This window comes from Maylandia zebra, linkage group LG23 (genome assembly GCF_041146795.1).
Source record: "Maylandia zebra isolate NMK-2024a linkage group LG23, Mzebra_GT3a, whole genome shotgun sequence".
Lineage (NCBI taxonomy): Eukaryota > Metazoa > Chordata > Actinopteri > Cichliformes > Cichlidae > Maylandia > Maylandia zebra.
In genome coordinates this window covers 49242659-49265244 of record NC_135188.1, presented here as the reverse complement: position 1 = coordinate 49265244, position 22586 = coordinate 49242659, and the positions used below count along the sequence as shown (strand labels likewise).

Below are 22586 nucleotides of genomic sequence, written 5' to 3'. Positions count from 1 at the left end.
AAGTACAAAGTATAAATTGTCAATCAATTCAGTGTTACACCTTAGTTTAACTTAAGACCAACACATTAACACAAAATTTACCCAACATTTTACATTTTAGGGCCACCAGACCTTGTTTACATAAAGTATCGTCTGTTTTTGAGCAAAAATAAAACAAGACAATAAAATATTTAAATGTTTAGATTATTTTGACTGTCTGACTAACCACAGAGTGCTGTATGTTGAACTTTAGTGAGAATTGTTTGTTTTTTAATCATTTCAAATTTTTAAATGGCAGCACATAATCACAGCTGTGGTCCCATCTGCTTTGATTGATACTTAATTACTATGAAGTGGATTTTCCCCCACTTTTAATTAAAACTTAATTCAAACATTTTGACACAATTTCTTTATTCCATTTCAAATTTATATCTGATAAAACTTTATTTATACAATGTTATTGTATAAATAAAGTTATTGTATATGTTATTATAAAATGTTTTTGTTTTTGCATAAAAAAGAAATGAAATCATCAGTTATCGTGAGGATCGTTTCACAACCAGAGTCGGCTGCTTTAACAGATGATCACAGACGGGTTTATGTCAAAGTTAATTTAGGAAGCTGTTTTTAAACTACTTCAAGTTTTTTACTGGCAGCACATAATCACACCTGTGGTCCTCAGGGGTCAAAAATGACCCCGTTTGCTTTGACTGTTTATAAAGCAACAAGTATAAAATATCATCCATCTCTGTGTTTCAAGGTTTTATTCAACTTTATTCCAACTCATTGCCTGACAGTTTTCTATATTTTGGCATGGTAGGACACCAGGGCATGAGTCTGAGTGAAGGCAAACTTTCATGAGGACAAAGGCGTGTCCATATTGGACCCAAGTGCAGGAGGAAGCTCAGGTTTATTCCTCTGCACTGGTCCCATCATGGACAGCATTCTTTCTGCAGTTGCAGGCCAAGGGGCATATACAGTAAACAAGCTGTTACAGGTGATTGTTTTCTTTTGGAAACCTGCAATGTTAGGGACAACTCGTGTCCTGACTGCAGGACAGACGGTTTGCCATCGCACACGAGCATGTTCCATGTACAGCTGGACCTGCATCACATGCTGCCCATGTTTTTGTCTCAAAGTTCCCTGGTTTACTTGGATGTTCTGTTGGAGGGGACAGAGTCCTCTGAAGGGGACTTGGTGCTCATACAGTCACATCAGTACCAGGATCTTACATCACAGCAGGAGGAACACCCACTTGTTCCATACACCTCACAGGAGCACGTTTGTGTCATGAACGACGATCATCTATTGTGTCTTTATCAAGAAATTATGTCCTTTTTGTGCTTCTGTGATTAATCTTGTGTCAGCATGAAAACTTCTCTACCAGACTCAGGATGTCGTAAACTGATCGTTGATTCTTCCTCCTCATTTTATTAGAGGACAATATGTGCTTTGTTCTGCTGGTCATTGCTTTGCACAACATGGTAAAAAAATGTACTTTTTTCATACTTTCTGTGTATGTATTATTGTAGGGTCGACCTTACATTATGAAGCACTTTGATGCGGCTGTTGTTGTGATTTGGCGCTGTAAAAATAAAATTTCATTGAATATAGAGCACCTGCCTCCTCATTGTGCTGCCTGTTGTTGTTGTTGTTGTGGTTGTTATGACCAGTGCTTGACCCCACACATCAGTGATCCAAGATCAAAGATGTTTGAAAGCAGTATGGTGTGAAAATACGGCTCTTTGCAACACTTTGTACTTTGGGGTCATTTTTGTCCACGAGGACCACAAGTGTTATACAATCCAATAAAAACCCCATAAATAAATCAAATTACTTAAAACTTATTCCAATCATGCATAGCATAGTAATGAATAACTTCTGTTATATTCAGACCATCTGATGAATAAAAAACACATTTTTGATAGCAAAAGATTTATTTTCGGTTCAGAAATGACACAGAGAGAGCCCCGTCAATCAGACGACCCCTTTTGAGCAAGCATCCTGAGAAGGGTGGATCCAGGGTCACCTGGTCCGGCTCGGTGAAAATCTTTTTTGAAATTCTTAAGCCTAATCTTAAAAGTACAGAGTGTCTGTCTCCCAGATTGAAGCTGGAATATGTTCACACGTTTCCTTGATTGATGGCATCATCATTGAGGTCAAGGAAAAGAGATTAAGAATAGAAGATGGGAGGTTGTTTGGAGCATGAAAGGAAACTCACCTAACTAAACAGGAAATTCAGAACTATAGATGCTTTTAAAACATGTATGCTTCTGTTTTTTTCCTTACCTCATTTCAATAGAACTCTTTGAATGTAGTCTAAGGAGCTTGCAAAGAAAAGCGTCTGGACTTCTTTAAGTTGCTTGAAGACGTTTCACCTCTCATCCGAGAAGCTTCTTCAGTTCTAAGGTCAAATGGTGGAGAGTCCCAGATATAAACCTAGTGGGAGTAATCTTTGAATGTATACAAGTCAACTAGAAGCTTTTTCAGATGATGATATGATATGTTTGTCCCTCTTCTTCTTCTACTTTTGTTGTTTCTGACCCTGGTGGGTTGTCACAGGGACTGTGTCAGAGGCGGTTGGTCCTGCAGGTGGAGGTATGTGTGGATCAGGTTTATTGCATCCCATGCTTGGATTGGGATCTGGGGAGGCTGTTTGTGCTCACTTTGGATGGTGTGATGGGCCGTAGTGTACTGCTGGGGTTGCCCCCTGTTGTGTGGGATTTCAGGTGTTTATTCTTTAACACTTTGTACGTGTCAGAATAATGTCTATGTAAACGGCAAGGCCAGAGCAGGACACTGTATTACAAAGTGATAACCAATGCCCCACTGCCAGTGGATTTAGATGTTACAGATAAAATGGTCTCAATAGTTTTTATAACTGACTGAAGTTTGGATGCCAAACAAAGCTAATGTATATTTAAAAATCTGATTATAGAACACAGAAGATTTTGGTTACAGTGTTGAACACTGGTAAATATTAAATGGAAATGGTGAAGTGAACATGTTAGCACAGAATCTCATTGGACTGGCTGACCATCAGGCAGCTTGTCTCAGTCTCCCAGTAAATAAACTCGTCCCTTTTTCAGTCTCTCTGATATGATTTAGAATGAGCGCGAGCATTCAGCTCAGTGTCTTTGTCACAAATGAGCAACCTGCCACATTAACACTCACAGTTAGCTCAAAGCTCCAAATCTGATCATTACGATGAGCTAGTGCTGCTCTCATTGCAGAGGCATCTGTACGTCCTTATTCTCATGGTCCAAAGAGAGAAAGCATTTTCTTCTCTTTAACCATTACATTTATCTTCTCTGCTACGCAGCCATGAAGTGCCTCTCACCCAGCTTAGGGTTCATCAGTCAGCTGTGACATCATGTGACAATCTCTAGTCATCCATAGATCACAGCAGATTCTCCATATATTGATGTTTCTGAGCAGGAGGGCACATACTTTCATTACCACTAATCCCTGAAGTAAGGGTCCTTTTCCATTTCCTATGATTTGACTTCCCTTTGTAAATCATCTGAAGTCAGAGCGGGTAAGCACAACAAAGTAACAGGTACATATGAAGAGCATAAACACCCAGAGGAGAGGCATTACATAATCCTGATCAATGAGAAAACCACAGTTACAGCAGGAGGAAACCATCCGTGGTGGCATCTCCAAACTGTAGCCTAGTACCTCCTGGGTCACAGACCAAGACTTCAAGGTTATTCAGTTCTGCATTTAAATTTTTGTAGCCACATTATTAAAAACATGCACCATTGCATTCCAGTCATTTTACTGGTGAAAAAGCTGCACAGCATTTGAGAAGTTGGGTGGTGTACCACAGTTGAGTACTGCGCTCCGGGAGAGTGGAAAAGCACTTTAGAAAATCTGTCCGTTTACTGATTAACCCTGACAATTCTGATACCAGCTGTCACAAAAAGAGTAGCTGATGCTAAAATTCTCATAGTGGGATTGTTTTAGGACATATATGCTAATCTAATTGATTTCCTCACAGCTTTGCAGACTGTGGCTGTATTCCCCGAGGCGACTCAGCGTAGCTGCGACCAGCTTCCCTCGTCCTAATTGCAAAGTTCGATTTATAAGGCCAGCTAAACAAAAACTGCACTCTTGAATTATTTATTTAGAGTTAGAAAGTTATATTTCCAAGAAAATACTACAAACATTTTTAGCAGAGTGGCAAAACATTCTTGAGTCATCACTTTTTCAATTTGTTCCTTTTCCAACCTCAGCAGAAATAAAGGTTTTGTTTTTGAGCTTAGTGGAAATGTGGAGGAATTTTATATTCAAATAAGGAAAACTGCTACGCATCACAGTCTGACAGACACAAATTATTTACATATGAGAACGTAGTACAGTGTCAGCACTCTGCAGAAGCAGATTCAAAGATGCTCCACGTTGCTGTGAGTTATTGAAAAATCTGCACCAAGGTACAAAAACATGGAAATATTCAGGTTGGGCCTTTATTATGAAAAGCACAGGATACCAGCAGTTTCAGCTTCTTTAAATAAAAATACAACAACAACAAAATTACATATATTCTCAGTCAATTTTATTAAGTTCAAAAGTATTTCACAATTAAATGAGCTGTTTAGCAATTCTTTACAGGCTGACATCATCTGTCCTTGTCAGAAATAACTGTTCCACTGAAGAAAAGGTACACATACAGCTGGGAATATATGCTCACTGATCAACTGGAGATCAGCCAAAGGATAAAATGTTTTGTCGTGATTAACTTTGAGTGGAGCTGATAGAGCCAAAGCCGGATAGTTTAAGGCCGGGTCTGCAGAGTAACTCTTTGCACAGCTTTGTCCCGCCAGGCTACATTTTAACATGCTGAACAGTTTGGCAGTCATTGGCGTAAATGCTAATTATTCCAATGTTGTTCATTTAGCACCAGTCTCATGTAGACGATTGTGGTTAGGCGTGATCCATCTGTCATAACCTGCACATCGCACCCCGGCAGCATCATAAGCAGCTGAGGTAATCACAAGCCAGCAAAACAAAATCGCTGTCCACATATTTAGTTTGAATACAAATGTAGATTTCCAATTAACAATTATATTACAAAAGTTTAGAAAAATAAATTAAAGCATTGCACATCCTTGATAAGATAAGCATCTTATACTAAAACGAATCAACATCATCTTCACTTCTTTACTGAATAAAAGAGTCATTTTGTGTTTTGCATGCTGGCATGCACGCTCCACGTCCCTGAGTCACTTGAAACAACGATGTTTTATATTATTTAAGTCTATCTTTATTACAGTATTTGTCTTGCACATAGCAGGTGAACACAGCTATTCTGCTTGATAGTGTGAAGTGCCAGCACAAGACAATTACTTTTGCTTTCTCTTTCCAGTTGTGTAGGCTAATTACCTCACAATGTAAAGTGGCCTGAGGAAATCGTTGTTGTGAATTGGTCCTCTATAAAAAAAAACAAAAAAACTGCATATATTTCCTACATGCTTGAAATGGGAGGTTTGCAAAATGGTGAAAACTGTAAACTGGCACTCGGTGTCTTCAACTAACGGCCTCTAAAGAGCAAACACTCAAAGCATCACTGCAGGTTTTAATCAACTCATCATTATAACTGAAGTTATTACTACATGTGGTGATTAAACACTTCCTTTTAATCAGGCAGTTGTTTGGGCAGCAACAGACGAAGAGGAACGGTGACATTTTAGAACACGTTGAGAACTGTAGCTTTAGAGTCCAAGCCAATGGCGTTTCTGGCTGTGCATCGGTAGATGCCAGCATCTCTTTGTGTTGGATTCTGGATGATGAGGGAACCTTGCGGAAGGAGGTACTTGTTTTCAAAGAGCTTTGGCTTTGCATTGGCAGCCAGACGAATTTTGTCAGGTGTTTCCCATGCTACCTCAACTTTAGGGATGCCAGTTGCTACACAGTTTAACTGAACAGCAACTCCACGTTTAGCATAAGTCACAGAGGGAGGGCCGTTAGTAATTTGAGGTGCGTATGCTATTACATTTACCACAGTTGAGAGCAAGGAGCTGCCATATTCATTACTAGCTCGGCAAACGTAGGGACCCCGATCGTGGACTGACACTTGTTGAATGGCAAGGGTTCCATTGGGCTGTATGGTGTATCGCCCAGCTCTCTGTGGTCTGCTGAGGACGACTCCACTAGGCAGAGTCCATGCTAGTCTGAGTGCTTCACCAGTGGTTTGACAGTGAAGCCAAAGGTTTTCCCCATTCATGACACTGACAGGGGAATTATATCTGCTGTTGATCTCTGGTTTTTTTCCTGGGGACAGTGTAACAGTATGCTCCACAAGCCCCCTTGAATTATGTATCAGACAGCGGTACATACCAGCCTCAGCCATAGAGGGGTTGCTGATGATCAGCAAGCCGTCAGGCTGGTGGAAAAACTTGGAGAACCGAGCACCACTACGCAAAGGTGTACCACTGGGCAGGATCCAGGTGACAGGCAGTAGTATTGAGCCCTCAAAGGAGCAATTCAAAGCCACAGCATTGCCTACACTCAGTGACTGAACATTTGCTTTGGGAGCTCTAATTTGTGGCCTCTCATCAACTGTCTTCACATCCAAGTTGACCACCAACCTGACCTCTCCTCCTTCATTACGAGCAATACAAACCAGCTGCCCCGAGTCTGTCTCCTTGGGTGAATGGATTTCTAAGGTACCATTCTGATGAACTACCATTCTATTGCTGTAATATGGAGCAGAAAGGGTCAAATTTCCTGGCAGAAGCCAAGTGATTCGAGGGCTGGGGTTTCCATGTACATTGCAGTCCAGCAGCTTTTGCTGATTCTGAACTGCGGTTACTTTGATAGCATTCAAAGTTCCTCTTAACCCACTGATCACTGGAGGTGTTATCAAGACTTCGAGTCTGGTAACTTCACGGTCCTGTCCTGCATTGTTTCTAGCTATGCATGTGTAGTTACCTTTATCAAAACCTTGGATCTTTTGAACTACCAATGTCCCATCATCCAGAACCTGGTATTTGTCTAATGCAGGGAAAATCACTTTGTTTAAAGGGGATAACCATGTGATGACTGGCGCTGGTTCACCTTTGGCATTACATTTCAGTGTAGCTTCGTTGCCATAGAAAACGCTGACAGTCTGTGGGTCTTTATTTTGAATTTTCGGTGGGGAGGGTGCAGCTTTGATCTTGACTCTGACCTTCATCTCATCTTTGCTATGTTGGTTTTCCGCGTAACATGTGTAGTCACCTTGTTCTGGCATGCGAACATTGTTGAAGTAAAGTGTCCCATTGTCAAACACCACATACCTACATGTAGTTCCAGAAGAGAAGGATAAGAAATGGTTACTCACTGTTACACTTTCATGACTGGATTCATTGGTTGGCAACAAAGAGAATGTATTAAATTAATACAACATATATAATTACATTATTTAAATTTAAACTTCACATATTCATGTCACATGAAGTTCTTTTCTTACCAAAGGAAAAATAACTAGTGATTACACCTGATGTTTCAGTCTGACTGAAATCTGTTAATTTAATTAAATTTCAGTTAATTTCTATAGCGCCAAATGACAACAACAGTCGCCTCAAGGTGCTTTATATTGCACAGTAGACCCCTACAATAATAGATACAGAGAAAAACCCAACAATCATATGACCCCCTATGAGCAGCACTTTGGCGACAGTGGGAAGGAAAAACTCCCTTTTAACAGGAAGAAACCTCCAGCAGAACCAGGCTCAGGGAGGGGCGGGGCCATCTGCTGTGATTGGTTGGGGTGAGAGAAGGAAGACAGGATAAAGACATGCTGTGGAAGAGAGACAGAGATTAATAACAGATATGATTCAATGCAGAGAGGTCTGTTAACACATAGTGAGTGAGAAAGGTGACTGGAAAGGAAAAACTCAATGCATCATGGGAATCCCCCGGCAGCCTACGTCTATTGCAGCATAACTAAGGGAGGATTCAGGGTCACCTGGTTCAGCCCTAACTATATGCTTTAGCAAAAAGGAAAGTTTGAAGCCTAATCTTGAAAGTAGAGATAGTGTCTGTCTCCTGAATCCAAACTGGAAGCTGGTTCCACAGAAGAGGGGCCTGAAAACTGAAGGCTCTGCCTCCCATTCTACTTTTAAATACTCTAGGATTTCTCTAGGATGGTAAACTGTTCTTGAAGTTCACTGAGAGAGAAAGAGCTGTGCAGGAAGTGTGATTATGTTGTGGTGGAAGCAAAACAGCCAAAGTCAGAGGGAATTAACGATGTTTATCAAACATGAAGATTAGTTTGGATCTTCTTTTGCTGCTGGTTCAGTGAATTTTGGATGGAGAGAGACAAAACCTGCAGCATCAGAATCTGTGAGACGTCGGCCTTCAGCACCGACGGCGTGCCTGTTTACGTGCGGTCGGGTGAACGATCCACGCTCTGTGTTTATATCTTTGTGTGGTTGTTGAAATAGTTTAGTGAGCTTTGAGCACTAGAGACTCGACTAATCGTTTCCAAGGGAGTCTAGTTTTAATGAAATGAGACCAATGACATAAGACACCTTTCAACATATTTATGGGGTAGTTGCAGACTTTTCATAAGGCAAACTAGCAAAGCTATGTTTTTAGTCATTTTTGTTTAAATGGATACAATTTATTGGAGCAATATTGTACTTTTAAATAATTCATTTACTTGCTCTGTAGCTGCTCCTGACCCCATGGTGGCAGAATTGTTTAAGTTACAGTTAAGTCGAGTTCTTGCAGCAAAAGGGAAAGCACAGAGACAGAAAGAAGATTAGCTCGGTTTTCTGTAATAATGCCCAGAAGTTCATGAAACAGTTAAAGGAAGATGGATGTTCAGTCATTTCTCTAGTGACTAGGTTCCCACACTCACAGATCCTTCTGATAAACAAAGCATCACCACAGAATAGAACTTCATTAACCCTGGAGAACCCATGGGGTCGGATCTGACCCCATGGGTTCTCCAGGGTTAAAAATGGTTAAACTTCCATCTACACAGAAGAACTTGGATCAGACAGCACAAATGCTGGCTGGTGAAGGTGTTTTCCCCCTGTGTTAGACACTGGGAGCACTTTGTAGAAGTTAAAACAGCTCGTACCTGCGACTGCGCCCCTCAGAGACACCATCGCTCTGTTTGACTGGGTTAACCATCGTGCCATCCGGCAGAACCCAGCTGATCTCCGGGTTGGGGAGGCCAGAAGCCACACAGTCCACCGTCAGGTCCCCACCGTACAAAACCTCCTGACTGGATCTTTGCTGCTTCTGTTCGATCTTGGCTGGTCTGCTCAGCACGTGTACCCGCAGCAGCACGTGGTCGTCGCCCATCTTGTTACGAGCCACACATAAGTAATCGCCACTGTCCTTGTCAGTCACTGGATGAAGGCTAATGCTGCCATTGGGAAACACTTTGATTCTCCTGTCAAAACTGCAAAAAACAAACAACCAAAGTTGATGCATATGATTAATAATTAAGATTGCTTTGAATGATTTCTAATGACAACACTTAGTTTGAGCATTTTGTTTCATTACAAGATTTACGTTTCACCTGTACTGAGCATCTACTAGCTTCTTAGAAGGTGTCCTCCAGAGGATTCGGGGCTCTGGCTGTCCTGTTGCCACACAGTTTAGTAACAAACTACTCCCATAGATGACATGTGTTCTTTGGGGTGATGATAAGGTGATACTGGCCTTGGCAGAGGACAGATTCTTCCTTATGTTCAGGATCACAGTTCTCCTGCTGGATGCCACTGTGTTACTGGCTGAGCACTCGTATCTCCCAGCATCTCTTTTGCCCACACGCTGTATGTAGAGAGTCCCATTGGGGAAAACAATTAGGTTCTGTCCAGTGTCTAAGGATGCAGTGAGCTGTGCACCATCAGGTGTAAACCAGCGAATAACAGATGGAGGGGAACCTGTAGCAGTGCAGTGGATGTAGGCAGGGCTGCCTTCTGAAATGGTGGCAGTCTCATGATGTGACTGCTGAATCACGGGTGGCAATGCTCGGACATGAAGACGTACTGAAACAGAGTCAGTTCCAGCTGCGCTGCTGCCAATGCACTTATAAATCCCTCTGTCTGTATAGCGGGCCTGGCTGATCCGGAGGATCCCGTTATTTCCAACAACTACGTGCTGCTGAGACGGAACAGAAACGGAACCAGCAGCTACATGGACGTAGTTAGGGAGTACCCATGTGACCCGGGGCGCAGGATGCCCTTCCACTTTGCATTCCACACTGACTTTGTCACCTAGATGCACAGTCATTTCTCTGTGCTGAGGATGCAGGACCCGCGGAGGCTGAGACAAGACCACAAGGTTGACCAGCATCGTGTCCGTGCCGTACTGGTTCTGCGCTGTGCACAGGTATTGGCCTCCGTCTGTGAGCTGTGTGCTCCTGAGGATTAATGTACCATTTTGGTGGACCTCAAACCTCTGGACCCTGGTGTTCTGAGGAATATTCGCCCCTGCAAAAGTGGACAGACACAAAATGCACAGTCTTTTCTCAAACACAGAATAAAATTTAAGATGAAAATAATTGAGAGTATAAAATATTTAGCGTAAGAGAAATTGATGTCACATTTACATAGTGTACAAAAATACAATAAATGAGAGGACTTATTGAAAAATGCAAATATTTTAGTGTGATTGCCAACCGTGGAAAAAACCCCCGTACCATATAAAAGCAAAATAGTTACTTTTAATTATGAGCAGGCTAAAGGCCCTTTTAAAAACTCATATCATAATAAAGTAAGTAAGTAACATAGATTATAAAAATGTTACAAAATTCAAGACTATAACCATAATCTTACAAGTGCATCATCTACATCATAGCATCGTCAGTCATGGAGGTTATATGGAAACACATCTACAGTAATAAGGAATGTCTGAACATACTGATATGCTTGCAAATGTTGCTGATAATCTGCTATTTGATATACTATGTGCCAATATTTCCAATAAAACATCTTTGCAAGCTATATTTATATAAGTCTGCAGGTAGTTACATTTTGCTCTGGTTAACATTTCACTACATCAAAATATTTTTGGATGTTTCCATTTGAATAAATAAATGATATGTTTTCTATTTTCATAGCCATGTTTCAGCAGACAGAAGTATGATGGCTCTGAAAATGTATGGAAAAAAGAATGAATGAGGTTGAGTCATACATACCACTAAGAGCTTTGGTCCATGACAGGAAGGGCTTTGGGTCACCTTCGGTCTCACAGGGAAGTTGAACATCTGTTTCAGCTTTAACAGTGAACGTCTGGAAATGAGTCTTAGTTATCCTTGGCTTTCCTCTTGGAACAGATCCTTGTGTAGGTACCTGGTGCTTCCTGGACACATTGTGAGTACTTGTTAACAGTGTCCCTCTATGCGGATTCGTTTGGACTGTAGCAGTCGGAGCAGAGGTGACCGACTGTAAGACGATCTGTCTGCCAGTCAGACGTGTGCTAGTTGGTTTGTGGTCTGCCGACTGGGCTGTGGGCTGGAAGTTTAATTCTTTCCGTGGCTCTGATATGTTAATGATGGGGTTTATTTGTTGGTCTTCATTATGGCCGACTCTGATCCGGGGAGTCTCCTGCATGCTGGTCCTCAGTGAAGAGTCCATCTTGGCTTCTGTGGAAGATATTTTGGGAAGTGTGGTATCCACTGTCACTTTGACACGCATTATAGGATCAAGCCTCGGAGTGGCAGGAGAGGTAGGTTTTGCTTTAAAGGTACTAGCAGTAGAAGGAAAAACATTTTCATTTAGAGCTTCTTTAAGATTCTGAGCTACCTTTGAGGGTTTACTTTGACTAGAAGTATAATGTGAATTTTCAGGTACTGCAGAAGTCTGTGTAACACCCAGAGCTGTCTCCAAATAATCCTTGGAAAGTGTGCTTGGTGTCACAGTCAAGTCACTGGGAGTGTACCCAGAGGTTGTCTTGATTACTTGGTCGATCAAAGACGTGGAGGATGGGGACAGCGGTGCCAAAAACCCCTCCCCACTCTCATTCAACAGCATCCCCTCATTAGTTGTGTACTGCTGGCCCAGTTGGCTCTCCTCCACATTGCTTTGCAGTTGTAAAGTGCTGGTGGCGTAAAAACCCACCAACAAGCTGTCAGAGCTTGGCAGAGGTCCAAGGTCACCCATAACACTTGACCTTTGTGTCTCCTCAGGAAGCCTAATAGGTGGAGCAGGCGTGTTTATAAGCCTCTGCAAAGTGGCCGGTGTTGGTGCACTGAAGTGCTCTAGTGGACAGTCTGAAACTCCAAAGGCTGCTTGAGAGGTTGTCTTTGTATCACCCACTTCTGGAAAAGTTGCTGGAAGCGATGGTGCCGCTAACGTGCTTTTTAATAATGGCAGATGGCTGTCCTTTGTTTGGAGGAAAGAAGCTGGTGGGGAGGAGGGTTTAGTGGCTGCCTCGTGGTCGTGCCTGGAGGCTGTGCTTTCTTTATGACTCAGTTTTCCTGATGACGCTTCTTGGCTGCCAGTGAATGGAACAGTGGTACTGGGATTGGTTGCTGTAACTTCTGAGGAAGCTATTTTTAGCAGTGTGGAGGGAGTGGTCTTGACAGTTGCTGGGACAGCTTTGGCAGGTGTGATGGCCATAGACGGGACAGATTTCACAAGCTTTTGTTTCCTTCTGTTTGGCCTCCTCCTCTGACTCCCATTCCTTCGCCTGGAATTATGTTGTTGGAGGCGTGGAGGGGATTCAGAGCCTTCAGAGCCAGTTGTTGGAGATGCCCTTGCTACAGACTGCAAATCATCAGATTTTATGACAGGCTCACTAGGATATTTTTCTTCTTTGCTTTTCGTTGATTTGTTTGGATTTACTGAAAGGATCCTTTTCAAAAAGGGTTCGTTATCATTCCTCGAACTGGCAATAACCTTTAGTCTATCTGTATTGACATGCCTCTGTGATTCCTTGGACCAATCAGCTGTTTTATCCTCATTAACATCTGTGTTTGTGAGCGACTGCCAGAACGTGACAGCATACAGTGGAACAGATGTGGCCTGTGGGGAAAACACACTGTTTGAACTTGTGTGTAGGTCTAAGACCGCATCGTTGGATGTCTGTGCTGTTGTAGCTTGCATGCTGTGTGCGTTGTCTATAATGTTGCTGTTAGATGTCACACGTTGTGTGGCCTGGTCTTGTACATTTTGTTTATCAGTTTTGAACAGCGGATTGTGTACAGGAGTGTGCAGCGTCCTGAAAAAACCCTGCCGTGCCTGCTCAGTCACACTGTCTGCTGATCCTTTAGTAGCTTCATTTGACTGCATTGTCCCCTCTGCAGCTTTCCTCTCTGTTGTGTGCTGAGTTGGGACTGGTGTCACAGCATTTTGAGCCTTTCTATCTCTAATCTTGGCCAAAATATGAGCCCATTTCTGTGGATCTATTTTACCTTTCGATATATTAATCCTCCTTGTGTTGTCAGTAGGATTCTTCCTGTCTACAACACGCGATCCTCTTGGTTGCTGAAGCATTGGGGGCTTCCGCCAGAAGTGCCTGGACGGGTGAATGCCCCTCCTGCTCGGGACCACACCTCCTGGAGTTCTCCTTCTCAAAGGCTCCAGGTGGCTCACTGGAGCCCCACCCTGAGTGCCTTCAGTGTCCCCTGATGCTTCTTCTGTGTCTTCTGTGGGGATTTTAATTTGAGTGTTGACTCCTGAAGCTGACTGAGGTGTTGCTGGAAACTTCCTGAAGTTGTGCCTGATAACAGCGAGTTTTGTGGCCAGTGTATCCACACCATGTTGATTCATGGCAACGCATTTATAATAACCACTGTCTAATAACTTGGACTGTGGAATATGTAGAGTGCCATTGGAATAGACTAAAGCTCTGGATGAGTTGGCTTGGAAACTCACGATGCTGCTGTTTGGCAGAATCCAGTTAATTTCAGCATCGGGGGAGGCAGATGCAGTGCAATGCAGGGAAATAGGTTTGCCTACAAATACCTCACTAGGTTTGATTGATGTTTCGTCCCTCGGGGGAGGGCTGGAGGATTCCTGCACTGTCAGATAGAACAGCAAGACAGCAAAGTCTTCGTGAGCCCTGGCGATACAGTAGTAACTTCCTGCGTCTGTGGGGCGGACAGCCTTAATAATCAACGTTCCACCGCGGGACACAGACAGTCTGTTGCCTGGACTTGAGTACGGTGCCTCCACTTTGGAGCCATCTGGCAGCATCCAGCGAATAACTGGTTGACCTGAACTGTGCACGCTGCAGTTCATTCGAGTTTGCTTTCCTAGGATAGCACTGAAGACTTTATGACTGGTGTTTGTTGACTCAATCGTGACCCATGACCTCTTCTGTCTTTGCACCTCCTCCGTCTCCACCATCTCTGAGAGCTCTGTGCTCATACTCAATTTTGCCATCCTGGCTGACGACTGAAGCCGGTTCAGCTGAAGGTTCACAGATGTTTGCAGCAGCCATGGTGGTTGGGCTGTTATATTAACTTTGAGACCTGTGTAGTACAGGGCATCTTTCTCAGAGTCCTGTCTGTACATATGGGTTTGATGAAGGTCTTTGCTTAGAATAATTTCCCTCTGTAAATGTGCTGGCACACTGCTGTAGTATGCTATGAGCCTCCACAGTTTTTCATATTTTTCTCTATTAACTGGACAGTCCAGATCTACCGCCACTGTGATGTTGGTCAGCTGAGGCTGACTGCTCTGCTGCCAGCTGATCTTGGTAAGCTCATTAGACTTGCTAATATTACACATCAGATCCAGCTCATTCCCATGTTCATCAGATAGGCCAAACGAGAGATTTCCAAATGGTTCTATAAAATCCTCTGTGGTCAAAACCTCACTCTCAACATCCTTAGGTGTGGACATCCTGTGAGGAAAGGTGATGACGGGGCTTCTGCAGACCAGGTTCTCCGCATCAAAGAGGTCCTTTCTCTGGAGGTGTCTGGGAGACGAGCACATGGGACACAGCTGGCCACTAGGAAGGGTCCTATCCTTTTTACATTTTACAACACCTGGGCAAAGAACAGAGCATGAGCGTTATAAAATCAGATCATCACGTCTCTTTGAATATTTTATGCATTTTGAGTCTTAGTTTACTTTAACCATCACAAAAAGAAAGCTCTAAATATAATTGCAGCGTACATATTAAAAATACCACCTGGAAACTTTTTATTCCAGTCATGGAGCCGCCTCATGCTGCAGTCACAGATCCAAGGGTTTCTATGGAGGTACAGGCTCTCCAACTGGGGCATGGTCCCTACCAGCCTGGAAGGAAGTGTCACCAGATCATTGTCTGACAGGTAGAGGTGCCTCAGAGTTGAGACATGAAAATGGCTTTTCACAGTGAAGGTGGTGAAGGTGTCTGGGTGCAGCTGCTGAAGCTGGTTGCCCTCCAGCTGCAGCAGCCAGAGAGAAGTGAGGCCCTGGAAGGCGTCTGGATGGATGTACTCCAGCTGGTTGTGATCCAGGTGTAACCTGGCCACAGACCACAGACCGTGGAGAGTGTGCCTGCTGATCTCCTTCAGTTTGTTGTAGCTCATCTTCAGCATCTACATCAGTGAGCAGGGAGAACAGAGAACGTCTCTATTGCTCATCATATTAGAGTACTTCTAGTTACATACATGAACCAGGCATCAAGGTTCAGCATCAAGGCACATATACATCATACAGTTTGTATGTCAGTGCTTTGTTTCATTAACATTTCAGGGAGAAATTTGGGATTTAAAATTACACAATTTTTACTTCATATCTTACAAATTCTTAGGAAGAATCAGGAATTTGTCCAGCAGATAAAATGATTATTAAAGTTGGATGTCTTTTGTAAATTTCGATTCACAGTTTGGCCCAGGTTCAGATATCTTTTGCTTTTTTATTCCTAAAACTAGACTGTGTGGATAAAGCTAAGATATTTGCACAATCTCATTTAAGTGCTCGTGTTGAATTAATCAGTAATATGTGCTGACTCTTTTGCACATTAGTAAAATAGTTATTATTGTATTAAAACCGAGCATTTTAGGAGATATAGGCTTTATGTATACACTCATAATCATATGTGTATGTGAGATACCATATGAGAGATTATGAAAGGCTCAGACTAATATGGATTCATCATTAAAATTCACTGTTTTGCTCAAACAACAATCCCCCTGCCACCATTTATTGATTTAGGTCATTGCACCTGAAGTGAACTGAGCTCCGTGAACGCTCCATCAGGTAGCTGGTGAAAGTCATTCCCATGAAGCATGAGCATCTCCAGCTTCCTCAGGCCCATCAGTGATTTGTCAGTGATGTTATTAATTTTGTTGAACCTTAAATAACAAAACCAGAGTGGAGAGGATAACAGACATGAAACCAACTCATGCACTTCCTAAGCCTCGGTCTTTACATAAAGCATTTCACTGCATTAAGTGTTTAATCCAGTCACTGACAGTTTAATAACCATGCTAAATCAATGCTACGGATGCCAGAGCGACTGACCCCAGGTTCATGTGTTTCACGTGTTTGGGTATAGCTGCTGGGATGGTGAGAAGGGAGCGGAAGGTGCAGTGGAGCTCGGTGGGCTGAGGGCAGGAGCAAAGTCGGGGGCAGAAGCCACAAGTGGCAAGAGGAACAATAATCAGCACCAGCAGAGTGTTTAGGACGAACTGAGAGGGAAGATCCATCTTCATCTGCGGGATTATCCGTCACAGCAGCTGCCTGTAAAGTCACTATAATGACAGAACAATGAAAAGAGTACAGAAAAACCCAGCTGCTCACTTTCTGGTGAAAAGGCTCGCCTGAGATGTCAGTCATAATCTGTCAAAGGTCAACTTTACTTTCAGCACTTTCATCCCCCATGCATGACTTTGAGGCTCTGCTGAATGATGCACATAGCGCTGAAGCAAGGTTTCATAAACGTCTGCTTGAAGCACTGCAGTCAAATGCAGATATCCTTACCTCCTCTCCTGCAGGGGGGCTCCTGTGTCCCATTTTAACGACACTGTTAAAACCGAAACTTTAAGATGACGTGCTGCAGAAAACCCCAAAAAGCAAAAACGATTTTAAAGTACAGTCCTCCTGATCACTGACTGCTTTAAGCAGTGACCCTGGTTGTGAACCTCCGTCGGGGAACGAGCGGTGAGTCTCCTCCGCTCGCTCGGCGGAGACCCGACAGGAGGAGGGGCCAGCGAAGCCCGTGGAGGAGAGCGTAGACGCTGAAGGACGGAGCAGCGATGTCACACCGCTCTCTAACAACTGCTGAGTGTTTAGATATGCTTCGTGAGTCATACTGAAGCTATTGGGAAGTAGATCAACGCTGGAAGCTGAAAGAATGAGGAGGAGAAACTGTTGAACTACACAAACTGAACAAACTTTGACATTTAGTTCTGAGGACAGATAATGTAGCGGTACAGGCCAGGTCCACAGAGAGACGGGGAGTCGGGTTTAAAAGCATCGCGTCGGGAAACAGTGAAGAAATGAGTGAAAACATGAAATGATGTTGGTGAGTGCAGAACTGATGCAGTGATGCCCGTTTTTATTTTCAGCCACAGGTCTTAAACCTCGTGTGTGTTCTCCGCTGTAGCAGTGAATCCATAAAAGTAAGGCTTTTATGAAAACACTGAGTAAAAATTGCTTCATTGAAAAAGCCTAAATTTATAGTTGAGTGTTGAATATTCCACAGTCAGCATGTACAAAGTGTTTGAATGGCAGAGACGCAGGAAGCACAGAGGCTCAGTGTGAGTCTCACAGGTCTGAATGTGCCTGAAGCCGTTCACACTTCTTTGATCTGCTGCTCACTAGTTTTTATATGTTTGACACCTTTTCCTGCCTGATGGCCGTTCACACTACACACAGTCAGTAAGCAATAAACAATTCAAGGACAGAAAAATGTCTATTTTTCGCTTTCTAATATCTAAATTTCAGGCTTTTAAAAACTACAGTTATTAAAAACAAAAACTGGACAGTCGTCTGAGCTCTCAGAACGTTTTCTGTAATTTTGCACATTTATTTCTTACAGTTTAAGTCCAAAGAGTCGTGCTGACAGATTTCTTTCTGTGTCACAGCAGCTTTTTCTTTATCACGTAGAGAAACAATTAAATATGAACTGACAGAAAGAGGAGTTTCACTGGTCCAGCCTACTCAAGGTCAAACTGACCAGTAGAACCAGTGCTGCCAGCATGCTGCAGCTCGCATAACTGAACTGGTTCTTAGATAGTGCTTTTCTACTCTACTTTAAGTGCAACTGTGTTACATGCCAAACGTACTTGTAGAAACTGTAGACTGTCACAGTGCCAGCAGTAATCCCTCTTCCCCTCCAGTGTAAGGAATTAGGAGTTAGGCCAGTTCATTGTGCATTATTATAAACATTTCAAATCCAATTGTTTTGATTAGAAGTCGAAGATAACAGAAATTTTGATGCAGTACTGAGCGTCTGGGTTTAGCTGATATTTGCATGCAGAGACAGAAGAACCGAAAGGTGGCATTACTGCTCGGTTTTCCCTAAACTCAAGCTGAATATAAAGAAAATGTAAACTAGTCATTCACACTGACTCATACATATAGGGCACAAAAAACCCAGCAAACAGACAGACACGCATACAAGGCCTACTAAGAATGGGCCATAAACAAAAACACATAGAGAACACGCTGAAGCTCAGGCTTTGTAACGTGGTGGAGAACAGTGGAGGTGATGGAGCTCCCTCTGTTCCTGTTGCTTTTCTAACACAGTTGAGCTCATGGTTGATTCTTAACACCGGTGACGTTTTACTTTTAGGTGTGTTTCAAGTTTTCTTACAATCATTTGCAGCAGAGATTAAAAAAGACGACTTTTCACTGCATTAGAATAAATAATCTGACACTGTAAGTTCTTCTAAAAGAAACTGAGAATCATGTTTAGGCTGTACGTTTCTTTTTATTTTAGGGCCCAGTGTTTTCTGGTTTGATTCAGTCCTCTCATCATTCATTAACATTCAGACGAACTACACTGAGTTAGCTCATGGACACTGTGAATTGAGTAGAGCGGTTTTGGCCTCTGTCACATTTATTAGTATTTTTGCATATTTGTCACACTTACATTTTTCAGATCATCAAACTAATTTTAATGATAGATAAAAAATATTAAATCCTGGTTTCAGTTACTATTAAAGAAAAAACAAAGCCATATGTATCCAGCCCTGTGTGAAAGAGTAAATCCACATATGAGGTCTTTAATAATCAGCCAGCATCTTATCCTGTTATTGTAGAAGGTTTTTGCCCGTTTCTTTACTCGAGCTGGTCCCTGCTTGTTTTTAAGATTACGCTTGGCCCTGCTCTTCTTCACAATTACAGAGCAATCTCCAAATCATTGCTACGTTTATTGCTAAGATTTTAGAAAAGGTTGTTGCTGAGCAGCTTACAGATGTTTACTTGACAAACCGTCATGTTTTGTAGCACTCATTCTACTGAAACTGTCCAGTGACATTTTGATGCAAAGCGATGCAGGCGAGTGTTCAGCTCTGCTCATGTTGGACCTGACATCTGCTTTCGATACCATTGACCATCAAATTTTGCTTTATAGGCTGAAATATTGGGTGGGTGCATCTGCTTTGGAGCGGTCCACATGTTATGTGTGTGAATGATGCTTTAAAGTAAAAAACAATATATGCAGCGTTTTCTTCATTTTAGATGTCAAAAAGTATTTGCGGCTCCCAGTGTTTTCTTTTGCGTGGAAACCGGGTCAAATGGCTCTTTGGGTGTTAAAGGTTGCTGACCCCTGAGGTAGAGTATAAAGATGCTATATGAGAACAAGTCACATGATGAAATGAGCATTTCTCTCCCAGGTCTATGTCACTGCTGCATGGAATCACCTTTGATCAACACTCTCGATCCTCTTTCTTCTCCTCACCATAAAGCAGCTGCTGCCCACCCTGGAGCCTGGTTCTGATTAACGTTTTTTCCTGTTTAAAGACTTTTTCTTTCCTGCCACCAACAAGTGGTCGCTCATATAGGAGATCGACTGGTTGCTAGCATTTTCATTCTAATATCATAAGGTCTGCCTAACAGTAATAACACAATGAAGAATCTGTTGCTGTGAATTGTTGGTATATCAGTACAAATAAACTAAACTGATCATACAGGCTCACAATGATCAATGTTCAGATGTTCAATATCTTGATTAAAGACAGTGCAGCATTCAAACTGAATACTTCAATCAAACCAGACAGGCGGTCTTGGAAGGTGAAGCTGGTTTTATGGTCGGCGTGGTGCACTCCCTGCCAATTCAGGGACTGCCAAGCTGCCTGCAGCGAGCTGGTGAAGGCAGTGTAGAAAGTGTGTGGTACAATGGGTGATGCTGCTGTTGGTCTGTCAGCCAGCCACCGAACGGTTCTAACATATAAAGAACTGAAGTGAAATTTAGTGGTATAAAACAATGCAATACCTCTGTATAGTGCACGCAATAAATTAGATTTTGTTTCCTTCAGTTAGTTGGATAATACACATGTTTGCGTTGAAACTTACAAAAAAATTACAATATGTACCAAGGTGAGCTGTGCGGCAGGCAGGGGTGGGACCCAAACGCAGGACTCTGACAAGAAGAATTAACTTACAGTTTCAGCTTTATCCACTGGGAACTTAAACTCAAAAACAAAGTAGAAAGAAGCAAACAAAGCAAAGACTCTGGACACTACAAGCTCATCACTATACATAAACAAGAGCCCATGAAACACTCACTAAACACAGCTAACGTGGCAAACAGGCAAAGACTGAAGACTTAAGTACACCTACAGGAAAACAGCGGGATGGGAAACACAGCTGGGGATAATCATGAGACAGAGGAAGCAAAGCTGGATACACTGATACAGGACAGCAGACTACCAAAATAAAACAGGAAACACTAAGACAGAAGATAAACAGAGCAAGCCTGAAACAATAATACTAATGCTACTATTATTCTTGCATAAGTTTGCTAAACAAGCCAGCTGTTTGTTCAAAGTGGGAATACTGTTTTAAGTCTCTCCTAAATAGCAAATTACCCGTCGTAACAAACATACACATAAAAGTGAAATCTGAGATACTTTGACTCGAGTAAATTTGGATATTTTTAAGCTTTAATTAATGTCAAAGATGAACCATTTTGGTACGTAAACTATATTTCCTAGTTATTCTCTGTGACTGCATGCAGTGTACTAGTTTGGCATTTTTCCCTAAAAACATCTGTCATGGCTACAATTTTACTTTGAAAATAGTGAGTGAGAATAAAACTCCTGATTGTGGACTGAAAAGCTATAAACCTAGAATGAAAGGAAACTTACTCTAAAAGTTAATAAAAAGGAATGATCATGAAAAGACCAGAAGTCATGTTAGAGAGTTGTGAAGTAAACTGCTATAAATGTGACAGCTTGAGTCGCCTCCTCCACCCCTCCCATTTTAACTGTTATGGATCAGGATCTTACACGAGGTTATAACCAGTCTACTGAAAAAGACAAGGCGGAGAGAGAGAGTCAGACAAGGTCATGCTGTACAAGAAGACATGTGTTAACATTTGAAAGTATGTGTGAGGGTTACGAGGTCATAGAGAGTTTTCCATCCAGCAGTGAGTCACTTTTTCCTCCCCTCTCCTTCCTGCAAAGCTTTTTTCTGCAATGACTTAAAGTTCAACCAGTCTTATCTATTTCTCTACATTTTTTCTAATATCTGGCTTGGTTGTTGGAGGACAAAATCTTGTGGATGTGTTAATAAATCTTCAAGGATCCTGTTTCACATTATGCTGCTTTTCCTGCAGAAAGAATGATGAAGAACTTATCCCTTTACCTTCTGTTGGCTAGTCATTTTTGAACACAGGAAGATGGGATGCCGTGGCAGAAATTGAGGATTTCATCTTCTAAATTTCCAGCCATTAGGTTTCCCTTGGCGTTTACATAATGGCAAAGTGTCCAAATACTCTTTAGCACATGCTGTGGGACTGTTTTCTGAGGTGAATCGTCATAAAAAAGTCACCCTGAGCATATAGAGTAGAAAAGCCAAATGTCTGAGAGACATTTAGAGTGACTGTAAATGCAGGAATCCTCCTGATGCTCTTCAACTCTATCATTCTACAGGGTGGGCCATTTATATGGATACAGCGTAATAACATGGGAATGGTTGGTGATATTAAAGTCCTGTTTGTGGCACATTAGTATATGTGAGGGGGCAAACTCCTCAAGATGGGCGGTGACCATGGTGGCCATTTAGGAGTCGGCCATCTTGGATACAACTTTTGTTTTTTCAATAGGAAGAGGGTCATGTGACACATCACACTTATTGGTAATGTCACAAGAAAAACAACGGTGTGCTTGGTTTCAATGTAACTTTATTCTTTCATGAGTTATTTACAAGTTTCTGACCACTTATAAAATGTGTTCAATGTGCTGCCCATTGTGTTGGATTGTCAATGCAACCCTCTTCTCCCACTCTTCACACACTGATAGCAACACCGCAGGAGAAATGCCAGCACAGGCATCCAGTATCCGTAGTTTCAGGTGCTGCACATCTCGTTTGTTTCGCCCATTCATTACACTAATGCCACTCTCCAGTGACATGCGGCGAGTGCTACGCTGTGGGCTCTTGCTGAATGAAGCTAGCACAGCCACTGATGTTTCTTCATTAGTCACAGTTTTCTTGCGTCCACATTTTGGCAAATCCAACACTGAACCAGTTTCACGAAACTTAGCAAGCAGTTTG

At 42.4% G+C, this 22586-nt stretch overlaps 1 protein-coding gene across 1 annotated transcript; it reads right to left on the bottom strand.

The window, feature by feature from the left end:
* Window positions 1-4430: 4430 nt before the first annotated feature.
* On the bottom strand, window positions 4431-17226 carry mxra5a (matrix-remodelling associated 5a). The gene is made up of 8 exons (XM_004564118.4): window positions 16845-17226; window positions 16386-16615; window positions 16087-16216; window positions 15067-15457; window positions 11123-14920; window positions 9500-10415; window positions 9053-9379; window positions 4431-7259 (listed from the first exon to the last, which is right to left on the bottom strand). Exons 2-8 carry the CDS (start codon window positions 16574-16576, stop codon window positions 5669-5671), a joined length of 7344 nt encoding a protein of 2447 aa, XP_004564175.3. The 5' UTR covers window positions 16577-16615; window positions 16845-17226; the 3' UTR covers window positions 4431-5668.
* Between the last annotated feature and the right edge of the window lie 5360 nt (window positions 17227-22586).